General features: G+C 34.4%; 1 protein-coding gene across 2 annotated transcripts in view; it reads left to right on the top strand.

Moving 5' to 3' along the window:
• Positions 1–12,443, top strand: part of Rme-8 (receptor mediated endocytosis 8) — a 68,684-nt gene that overhangs the window by 15,665 nt on the left and 40,576 nt on the right. Inside the window, exons 7-12 of one of the 2 annotated variants that reach the window (XM_069825877.1) lie at positions 1,419–1,545; positions 1,949–2,071; positions 2,146–2,318; positions 3,286–3,499; positions 6,400–6,555; positions 11,446–11,700. In XM_069825877.1, the coding sequence (XP_069681978.1) occupies positions 1,419–1,545; positions 1,949–2,071; positions 2,146–2,318; positions 3,286–3,499; positions 6,400–6,555; positions 11,446–11,700 (1,048 nt within the window). The remainder of the gene's footprint in view (positions 1–1,418; positions 1,546–1,948; positions 2,072–2,145; positions 2,319–3,285; positions 3,500–6,399; positions 6,556–11,445; positions 11,701–12,443) is intronic. The other variant, XM_069825878.1, reaches the window with a different exon arrangement.

Here is a 12,443-nt window from a genome sequence, read left to right on the forward strand (position 1 = left end):
AGGCTTTGAGGTTAACAACTTTTGTCAGGTTTACTACGCTGCCATCTAGTTGTTACATAAGGAGTCACGTCATAATACCCATTTGAATTGCATTAGCGACTGTGCTGCCATCTCATGATCGTTTACGCCGGACGGGTGGCGATCCTTGCGGTTGTTCTCTTCAAAGCGCTGCCGATTTTAACGTAGCGAGGAGTTATCTGTTACATATATTATCTAGGGTGAAAGGTATCCATTGACTAATATAATGTGTCCGAAGTTGCATTGTCCTGCTGAAAATAAATGTAGTGTTTTTCTTCTTAAGTGAGTATGCCAAAAATGATGTTAGTATGCCATTCACATAAGTCAAAATTAATTGCCTCATAATGAAATATTGGACTATTAATACGAGTATAATGGGCACTAACCACTTGATCCACACCATATCTCAAAACATTGAATTTTGGAAATGTACACCACTGTTTAAATAAAACCATGTCTCATCTTTTAAAGGGTATTCCAACAAGGACACTGAATTTAATAATGTGAATAAATGCAACAAAAACAGACAACAATAGATAACAGCACCGCCAAACCAACAAGTCAGTGGCGCAATGTCCCAACAATGTGTTGTTATTGTTGGGTTGGCAACACTGCTGTCTACTCTGTTATCTGTTTTTGTTGCATTATTCAATCCAGTGTTCTTACTGGGACACTATTTATGAAAACGAGTAGTGGATCAATTGTTTCATCCAGTTACAAACATTTTTTGCATTGAAATCAGAAGGTTGCAAATTGTGAACAGCAGAAACTTTGTTTTGATAAAACTTTAAACTTTGAAGTTCCCTTAAAATTGTTTTTGAAATTCTGGTTCTCTGAGCCACACAATGGATTTACTTTCTTGGGCTTAGTTCTAATCTCTCATGTATATTCTCCAGGTTTTAATGTTACATAATGCTCAGAATGATGCCTCTGAAACTTGCGAGTGCACTTCTTATATGATTTTTTTCTTTAAAATAGATTTCGATGAGAAAAATGCGCTTTTCAGCAAAATATTTAATAATTTTTAAAATGGAAAGTTTATTATTACTATTTAATACGAGAAGAATTCGTACCGGCACGGGGAATCGAACCCAGGACCTCTCAGCTCTGCGCGCTGAAAACTCAGAGTAAACTAAAAAAAAAACCGCTCTTTTTCCCGTTAGGAGTGAAAGTGTGAAGTGAACTTGTTTTTTGTTGCTAAATTTAAAAAAGGAGTGTATGGCTGGAGATTAAGTTGTGACAATCCTGGAAATGTTCAATCTCTAACCACTGTTTAGGGATAGCAAATAACGGGACAAATGTGAAGATACCGCCAATGCTTTGCACTATATGTAACTATTACACTATTAAATACACACAATATTGATGTATAATTTTTCTATTTATATGTATATTTTTAGGGATGCATTACTAGCATCATTACTAGATGGGGTTCGGGCATCAGGAAACAGAGATGTTCATGTAAAGATGCAACCCACACCACGAGGCAAAAGAATGGGTCCACTCAGTGTTCCAGTCGAAGAGGAGGTGAAGAACATATTTTAAACAAGTTTTAATTTACTACTACTACTATTATTATTATTATTATTATTATTATTATTATTATTATTATTATTATTATTATTATTATTGTTGTTGTTATTATTGTTAGTTATTATTATTATTATTATTATTATTATTATTATTGTTATTGTTATACCGTTTATAATAGGCAATTCAATATGACCACTTACAGGGTTGCCTTGTAAATTACTTAATACATATTTTATGTAAATTACATGTAATTTACAACTACATGTTACCCCGTACTTGAAAGATTGTTCTCTTGTGCTAAGGCTTATGGACGTGAGGTTAGCAGTCAACTGTTAGTCTGTCATGCAACACATTCGGATTTCTGCCATTTACAGTACCGGTATGTATCTTTTTCCAGGCTGAATCAAATCATCTGCGGTTTCTTCAGCAGCCTTCTGGGAAGAGATCATTTGCTGAAATTGTGGAAAGATTTAATGCAAACATCCCATACAGTGGCCTTCTCCATTCTGTGACTCAAGACGTGAGTAACATCTCTGCTCATACCAATCTGGAAACAAGCAGAATATGTCACGTACTAAACGTGTTTTCTTTCAGGGTTTATTTGCTGAAAACAAAGAGAAGCTGATCACTGGAGCTCTGCAGTCCCTTGTCCAAAAGGAAGGAGATCAAAGTACTATCTCGCTGATAGATCTGGAAGCCCAGTTTCAAGCTTTGAGACGATTGGTGGCTTCAAAAGTAGGCTTTGCAGCATTTACCTCTCTGCCAGGGTGAGTTCAGAATCAAGTGGAATTCACATAAGACACATTAATATAACAAAAACATTTATAATTTATTTTCATTAGTGATATATTTGTTCATTGAACAGTGTTGAAAGCTGCTTCTTCTTTCAATATGCATCCAACCTTAGCCAATAGCATAATGACTGTAGTAGATATAATAAGCCGTTCTCCTGAAGTTTTGTTCAGGATTTCTTTTGTAATATAGTGGTGCATTCTGGTAACATCTGGAAGCTTCATTGAGAGTTTATAACAGTGTGTTCTGAGGTTTCGCTTTCGAGTTTGCAAAAGTTGCAAAGAATGGTCAAGCTGAATAAAAATTTATGGAGGTACTATATGACAACTGGACATTTTATGTTTTCTCGGTAGGGTGCGAATTAATGGGGCAGTTGGGGGGGAGGATTTCTCCCCCTATTGGAAAGTTATCCCCCTCTCATAAATTCATATTAACATCCCTGCCAGAGATAACTTCTCCATTCCAAATTGTGTTAAGGAAATTAAGAAATCTTTGTAGGAACGGTGGTGTAGCATACTTAAAAGTTCCATATTAATTGTATCTTCTCCTGCAGCTTTATTACTTTTCATATTTTTAAGAACTGTCATTAGTTCATTCATCGTGGAATCTTCATTTTCTGTATTATTTAATAATTTTATCAATATACTGAACAGTTTCCCATGTTCTGCAGCACATTGTGTAATTGTACATCTTTATAGAAAATGAATTACTGTACCATTCAAAACAAGGTCAAAGCAGTTTGAAATTCAAACGTGTAGACTAATGGCAAAAGTTATCTAAATTCTCCCATTTTTATGGTACTTTTGAAGTAACAGGAACGAATTTTATATGAAAATGGAATTATTTTTACTGTTTGAACCGTATTTCACATAATTTAGAATTTTATAAGAATTAATTAATTTCTCCTTTGCACTTTTATTGTATGGAATGCCTTTGTGCTAGGGGCAGGTTTCGAGAAAGTGTGGGGCTGAAAGTGGTAAAGGCTTTGAAGAGGGAAGATGAAGGGGTGACTCACGCTGCTATTGATATGGTGTGCGCTCTAATGCATCCCATGCATGATAACTATGACCTCCGGCAGGAGCAGCTCAATAAATCCTCACTCCTGTCGTCCAGCAAGTTCCTCGAAAGTCTCTTGGGGAAGTGGATCAGCCACGTGGTGAGTTACATTTCGTACTTCATGTTCTCTTGTGTAAAATGGTACACAGATTCATTCACTCTAAGTTTAAAAATAAATCATTACTGATAATTGTTAAGCCAGATTTTTCTTACTGTGTAATATTGCAGTACTGAAGGATGTTATTAAGACCAAAGCAGCCAGCTATAAATTGAAAGAGTACGAATTTATTTGTTGAGTTTTTACACTATCTGCTATGTCTTCAGTTTAATGGTTAATTTACTTTTGGATGCGAAGTTCACAAGTTGAAAACATGGTGGAGGGTTATGAATTTTTAGAAGAAGATAAGAAATCTTAACCATGACTTTCTTAGGAAAGAAAGCAGGTTTATAAAATATGAAAGAATTCTGTGCGAATAAAATTGCTGGCCAGTTGTTTCTTGGACCAGAAAGTTGATTGAGACTGCAGATATTTCTGCAAGACATCTTGTGAGGTTGCAATTGCCGCTGACCAACAAAGTAGAGAACAAGTAGAATATTGGATGCAATAGACCTAAAAAAAATTAAAACAATCACCTTAAGTTACTTATACCTGTTTTTTTCGAAAGATGGAACATGACAGTCAAGCGGCTGAGCTTGGAACTACAGCCCTGTGTTGCCAATATGGACTAACACGCTGTCAGCTGATGAGATTAATGTTAGATGGCTGATGTTAAAACATTAATTGACAATTTACACGAAGGTAAAAAAAAAATACAAAAATCAACAAAGAATGAAAGACGAAACATATCAATGCTAACATTGTGTGCACAATAAATGTCTCCAAGAGGGCTACTGAGTACTCACCACGTGGGAACTGTAATTTTGGCAACTCAACTGTTGTTACCATAGCAACAAGCCTACCACACTATGTAACATTCAGTTGTTTTTCCAATTGTAGCGCTAATGCCATGTCCCATCTTTAAAAAAAAAAAACAGGTATAGACGCATTCACTGGAAGATGCTGTGTATTGCTGCCATGTTATGAACGAGTCTATTTGTATATCCAGTGGCAGCTCGTGATAAAATATTGTGTGTATTCACAATTTTGTGTTCCAAAATCGAAGAGAGTTTGAAATTGTACGTTTAGCCTAATATGAAAGGTCATGATTCCAATATTTCACTACCGAAAAAACCGTATATAAATTCAAAACAACATGTAATAATAATAATAATAATAATAATAATAATAATAATAATAATAATAATAATAATAATGAATCCCAGTCTTTTTATTTCCAATTTTTCCTCGTAAGCCAGTTTACCCAGTTCTTTACTGTTCAAAATTACTTGAACAGAGTTCATTGTTTAGGTTTGTTAAAAATTAATACATACCGTTATTTACAAAAGCGTGTGTTCAGTAATATATTTTGATTCACAACAGACTGATACACTATAGCCTATATCAATACTGTAATCCCATTCGCATAGATTGATTACTATAAATACATGCCAGTAAATATTCTTAAATAATATACACCACCATACAGATATTTAAATTCATACCACCATCACATTCAGCCAGCACGTGTTTGAAAGCCAAACTATGCTATTATGCTGACACTGTAGTATAGTAATTCACAAACTATACTCTTGTAGCAGCACTGTACACACATTCACATAAAGTAAACGTTCTGACAGTAAGGTGCTGACAACTACAGGCTAAAATACAGACTATTAAATTTCCTCCTCGAGATATAGCACATGAACGATAGGCATCGATGCACCTGACATCTGTAGGATAGATTCACTGTTCACTTAACGCTTTGTGCTCTTTACAAGTCATAAGCGGCAGCGAAAGACAATTTTCTCCTGCGCATGCATGGAATTCCTGTAACCTTCTTGAAAAGAGCATGGCTTGTACGTGAACAGATGTTGCCAAGTTTACATAAGAAGTTTATGCAAGATGCGGGAAGTTTAAAATACTCGATACTGATATTATAAATCCCCACTACGTCAATACGGTATTAAATAATAAAACTAGTTGTGCATTAATGGAAACAAGGTGTTCATGTGCTCTTGTGCTCTTATTGACGCACTGCCACTGTATATATATATCTATGTTTCATACATTTTCAAATGTAGTTAAATACCAGAAGCCATAAAATGAACACATTTTCGTTGCCCTCTATTTGTGCAGCATGTTTTTTGCATGCTCATCCACTAAAATAAAAAATTATCAAATATATACATTTTTGTATCTCTACAATAAAAATTATAAATTATGTTTTATTGCAACTGTCGAGGTTACATCAGTGTCGCCAATGTGCCATAATTTTGTCCCGCAGGAGTTACTTTACATGCCAATAAATCTACTGATATGAGCCTGTTGCATTTAAGCACACTTAAATGGTCCTTTATTAATATGGATTTTTTTTTTGTTAAAATTAGGCTTTTCTGTGACTTGGGTGGTTGTTTGTTTATTCCTTGCCAAGCATGCCCACATGGGATGGTATCCACTGGAAAACAATTTCCTTATTTCTTGATATGATACTTTTATACAGTTTTCCGATGTTTTGTTACGGAATATACTCTCTAATGCTGCCTACTTAGTTGAGATGATGAATTTCGTTTTCTTGAAACTGAAATCTGTATTCATTCACGAAACTTTACTTACTTTGTTATAATGTGATCTCATACTTCACAGTAACAATTTTTCACTAGTAAATCTAATTGAATTTCGTTTCATTTCTAGTCAAATAATTGTATTGGTCAGAGAAATAAAATAGTCCCTTCCTCTCCTAAGTTGTACTTTTTAGTGAGTGTCCTCATTACTAAGAAAACTGTTATAGCAGTCAACACTAGTGTTAAAAAATGGAGAAACTTTTCTGTTCATTCTTTTTTAAATATTTTGTTACGAGATCTGTAAATAATAAAGTTGAATTGACTCTGATACTGTTTCAGAGTCATGGGACAGGGGCGCTTGTTGTATCATCTATGTTGGATTTTCTCACATTTGCATTATGTGTACCATACAGTGAAACAACAGATGGCAAACATTTTGATACACTGCTTGAGATGGTTGCTGACAGGGGACGCTCTCTTTTCAGACTCTTTCAGGTATGAATAGCACATGCAAAGTGACCATTTAAATTGCAATTTATTGTTAGATAAACATGCTCTGAAGATTAATTTTGGATATTTGGTATGTTTTACGGTATATTTAAAGAAAGCTCAAGTCTTCTAAACTGACTTTGGAAACTGAAATAAAAGTGAGAATGATTTTAATACTTTCATGCTATGTTCATTTGCCACTGAAATTGCAACTCATTTTTTATTTTCACGAAAATTAAGTCATTTATATTGATAAGAAGTTGTATTATTAGTAAAAACAGCTGTAATTGCATTCTTAATTTTTGCATAGGTACAGAATTTTGAACTTCAATCTTTTGGTACAAAGAGAAGGTAAGTTATTTAAGACAATAATGAAAAACAAATGTAAACTTTCTAAAATCATTTCTTTAATGAAAAGCTAATTTTTATCGTCTTTGAATATTTTGCCTTCATTATTAGGTCAGTTTTCTTCTTTCTTGATATTTATTGTCACTATATCAAACTTCGACTTTCTGTAGAAGTTTATCTACAAATACATTCATGTTTTATTAATTATGTATTTTTTTCTAAGTACATCAAACACGAGTTTCTTGATGTAAAAAAAAAACTGGAGTTATTCGGATAATGTTCAATTTTGTCTTGCATATGAGCAAAATCAGTTTATTTAAATCTCAAAATGAAAAAATAAGCGTAGGTAAAATCAGTTTATTTAAATTTCAAATTGAAAAAGAAAAACATTCATGTAAAGAACGTACATGGATTTATATTTTGTATAAAATTAAGTACTGTATTTGAAAAATTAAAAATCAATAGTATCTTTGAGTCATATGCAAGCATTGTTTTAATTATACTTCGCAACTTAGTCAAATATTAATACTTTTTATTTGTCCTGATTTGAATAAGAAATCTACAATATCTTAGTGTTATCTGTATAGCACAATAGGATGGTTGAAACTTCAAGAGATCGAATACTAACACAAGACTTGTTCAACACAAATTGTCAGTCTTAATACTGTTTTGTAGAGAGAATATCTTCACTGAAATTGTTGTTGTACTTTTGCTCTAGTGTTAATTTTTTATTTTTGTGTATTGCACTATATTAACAGAGAAAACGTAATCAAGGTTCATACAGTTTCGTGAGATGAGCATTTTCTTTTTCTTTCCAATTTCAATATCTTATTAAGATGTAAGAAAACAATGGAATTTATATGTCATTTGTCATTTTTTATAAATTGATTCTGTGCTCAGGCAAAATAGCAGCAATAGAAGCATGTCTTGATGCAAATAAAAGAAATATTATTTATGTTCATATTCATTTATTGCGTCCAACTGATCACATACATAGTTTGGAACATGCAACTTTTATACCATAATTACAAAATACAAAATTTGCAACACAAGTTACAAATAATTTAAAAATTAACAATTCACATTAATGATAACTTCTCGAGACACCATATGTTACTAATTGTTGTGTAAATGCAGGCTGGGGCCAACTTCGGCTATAAAATTTGTCTGAGAGCAATGAGAAATGTCTCATCTTGAAATCAGGACCTTGAAAAGAAAAAGTAGATATTTTAAGTAAACCACTCTCTTACTAGTCAGTTACAGTAGTTTTCAATAAATTCATTTGCACTGTAAAAGTAGTTTTCAGTTAAAATTTTGTAGAGAACTTTCTTAAACTTTTGATGTGGCAGATATTTCTTTAAGATAATTTGGTAGGCTATTATATACGTGGTATAGTCATTAAGTTCTAAGACTTGACGCCTGGAGGGTAGGCTCCCACAAGAATCTGGATGTATCACAAGATGCCGCATAACACGGCATACATTTAAACAGAACCACATCCTCCCTCAAAATAGTCTCCGTTGGCCGTTATGCATGTTTGCCAACGTTGGTATAGCTGCTGGAAGCACCGTTGAAAGATGGCAGGAAGGTCCCGTATGGCTTCTCTTGTGGCAGTCATGACCTCTTCAGAAGAATGAAATCTACGCCCACGTAGAGTTGCTTTCATGCGAGGAAAGAGAAAAAAATCGCATGGTGCGAGATCAGGTGAGTATAGAGGGTGTGGAAGAACTGTCACCTGTTGTCTTGCAAGTTTGCAAGTTCCTCTTGGACAAGGACAGAGCGATGTGCAGGGGCGTTGTCATATAGCTACAGCCAATTCTTTGTACGCCATAGCTCAGGTCGCTTACGGCAAATTGAATCTCGTAAACGGCCAAGGATCTGTTTGTACCGGGTTTTGTTCACAGTTGCACCTTCTGGGATGAATTCCATGTGAACAATTCCATTTGAATCAAAAAACAGTTCAAGCATCACCTTGCCTTTTGACCTGTCTTGTCGCGGTTTTTTCTGTCGTGGTGATAACAGCGTTTTCCAGGTGGCGGATTGTCGTTTCAGTTGCGGATCGTAAAGGAAACACCAAGTTTCGTCTCCGGTTATTATCCGGTTGAGAAACGTCGGATCATCGTCAGCACTACTGATGAGGTCACCACAAATCGTCATGCGATCATCACGTTGGTCTTGCGACAGGATTCGTGGCACACTGTGCTGGGTAACACGAGACATGTTCAGGTCATCAGACAGAATTTTGTAGCAAGTACCATGGCTGACCCCTATTGTTGCTGCGATATCGCCTACCGATTGGGAGTGGTTAGCATGCACCAACGTTGCAACTTCTTGGATCTTGCGTTCAGTTCGAATTGTTTGTGGCCGACCAGTACGCACATCATCTTCCAAACTGTCTCTTCCTTGCAAAAAACGTCGGTGCCACCTAAACACAACACTGCGACTCACTGCGTCCTCACCGTAAACTTGATGCATCATTTGAAACGTTTCGGCAGCAGTTTTGCCTAATTTCTGGCAGAACTTGATGTTTGCCCATTGCTTAAACTGTGACATCTCGGGTTCCGATGTGCGCATTCAAATCACCTTCACAACAAAGACCGTAGTTCTGCTTACAATGCATGCACTCAACTGTTTCTTGTTGGGTCGAGAGACTAACTGACAAGGTATCATACCATGGCGCCACCGATGCGCTATAGTGCACCACAACGCCACTATGTGCTCAGTATTAGAACTTAATGACTGTACCACATATTTAGAACTTAATGACTGTACCACATATTTAAAGACCATCATGAATGAAACTATTTTAATATAAAGTTGAGTTCAAAGGTTCGATGATGATGATGATGATGATGATGATGATGATGATGATGATGATGATGATGATGATGTCTTTATTTCTTGTATTGTACTGGTGCTTGTCTGACTTAATAGGAAAGTTATTCAAGTTATATTTGATAAAAAATAATTATGTATTGTGGTTACTATTCAACAGTGTTCATGAATTTAAATTCTTAAAATATAACTAAAATACAATAAATAATTAAAATAGTTGTATGAACACATTCGATAAAATTTAAGGTTTCATAAATATTTTTAAAGAATGGCTTACCACTAATAGTTTGAAATACTTAAACTGTGGCCCTAACAGCTCTCTTTTGTAGTGTAAATATTTGAATTGTATTGGGCGAATTTTCTCAAAAGATTATACCATATGTTAGGACATAATGAAAAGTATGCAAAGTACATGTCATTATGTTTTCTTCTAGGAGAATAATCTTTCTATCTCTCTTAATGTTCATTCTTCACAGTTTAAGACCTCAACAATCTATACTAATAATAAATCTGTAAGCGAAATTTTTCTGGTAATTTTCGATTTTCCAAAAATAATTGGTGTTAACATGTATAATTAATCATCCTGTAACCGAAAATCGCATTTTTGAAATTTTTGTTTGTATGTCTGTCTGTCTGTCTGTCTGTCTGTCTGTCTGGATGTTTGTTACCTTTACCTTTTCACGCGATAATGGCTGAACGGATTTAGATGAAAATTGGAATATAAATTAAGTTCGTTGTAACTTAGATTTTAGGCTATATGGCATTCAAAATACTTTATTTAAAAGGGGGGGGTTATAAAGGGGCCTGAATTAAATAAACCGAAATATCTCGCTTATTATTGATTTGTGTGAAAAATGTTACATAACAAAAGTTTCTTTAAAAATGATTTCCGATAAGTTTTATTCCAGGCAAAATTTTGATAGGACTGATATTTAAGTCTGTCTGTCTGTCTGTCTGTCTGTCTGTCTGTCTGGATGTTTGTTACCTTTTCACGCGATAATGGCTGAATGGATTTCGATGAAAATTGGAATATAAATTAAGTTCGTTGTAACTTAGATTTTAGGCTATATAGCATTCAAAATACTTCATTTATAAGGGGGCCTGAATTAAATAAACCGAAATATGTCGCTTATTATTGATTTTTGTGAAAAATGTTACATAACAAAAGTTTCTTTCAAAATGATTTCCGATAAGTTTTATTCCAGGCAAAATTTTGATAGGACTGATATTTAAGGATATACAAGAATTTTAAAATAACAATACAATATATTTCCACCGCCGCCTCAGATTATAGTGTCGTTGTTCCATAACTGCTATGTGCAAAATATTAAATTTTTTTAGTAGGAAGAAAAACAAATTTATTCATTCTATGGCAGTAGTGCATAGGAGATCGTGAATTCTTACATTTTTACACAATCAACTCTATTAATTTGGAGTGATTTATTAAAGGATGCATTCAAGACTAATTTAGAAAAATGTTAAACGAATTATATTTGCACCAAATGAGTGGTCTCTGGTCAAAAATGATAGCATTTTAATTATTTAAATACAATTTAAATTAAGTAGCATATTAAACTATTTATTCTTCTATCAGAGACAAATGTTCCTTGGACCCAATGTCCTATTTTAATTATGTAATTACTTTATGTTATTTTCTAATAAGTGCAGCGGAGCGCACGGGTACAGCTAGTGTTAAATATTTGTTTGTTGTAGCATCCTTCACTGGCTGTAGTGAAAGGAGCAGGTCTGGTGATGAGAGCTGTGATAGAGGAGGGAGAGGCGGAAGTGGCTGCTCGTATGCAGGATCTGGCTCTAGCAGAGGGAGCACTACCACGCCACCTACTTACTGCTCTCTTTAATCATGGCACTGATGGTCGTGTTCTTACACATCGACAGCTGTCACGTCATCTGGTAGGACTCTGGGTGACTGGCCATCCCACTGCAATGGGTTTGCTCAAGAGAATAATGGTGAGACTCATAATATTTTTAAGATGCCCATAGTACTTAATGCAGACCAGGAAGAATACAATATGTTATTTTCATTTTACTCAAGGCAGTGGCTGTAATTTTTAGTACGACATTAATTAAAATAATCAGTCTAGATGTAGGCTCACTAGCTGGTTCCAAACTGTGTTGGAATATATCAGTCCCCTAACTGCCCATTGTGCAACGCAAACCAAGAAATGGATTCAGAACACCTCAAAATCTGTGCTTCAGTGGCTGACCATGATAATATCTTTGAAAAATATTGGAGTGCAAGAGGTCAAATGACTTTGTCAAACGCCTGGCATTAGAAAACAACAACAACATTTCTCATCACCTGTGTTCAACTCGAAGTATCTGGTAACATGAAATTTCTACTTATTTCCATAGGAGACATTTATGAGACGACATAGATATAAATACTGCATATTAACTTACTCTTATTAGACGTAACATACTTTTGGATAAAAATGAAAGAACATTAAAACATGAATGTTAATGTAGTTACTAGCTATGGTTGAAATGAATGCAATTCACATTGCAATAATAACTATATTGTACGGTGATATAATCTTCATACCATAAAAAAATAGTGTCTACATTAAAATGGTTATACTTTTGCTACATTACTCTCCTCTATTAGAGAGCAAGAGAGTTAATGACTTTCTTGTCAAGAACTAAGCATTAATTAACAACAGCAATGTTGTATATAGTGAGGATCATGTAAG

Source organism: Periplaneta americana, chromosome 5 (assembly GCF_040183065.1).
Source record: "Periplaneta americana isolate PAMFEO1 chromosome 5, P.americana_PAMFEO1_priV1, whole genome shotgun sequence".
NCBI classification, from domain to species: domain Eukaryota; kingdom Metazoa; phylum Arthropoda; class Insecta; order Blattodea; family Blattidae; genus Periplaneta; species Periplaneta americana.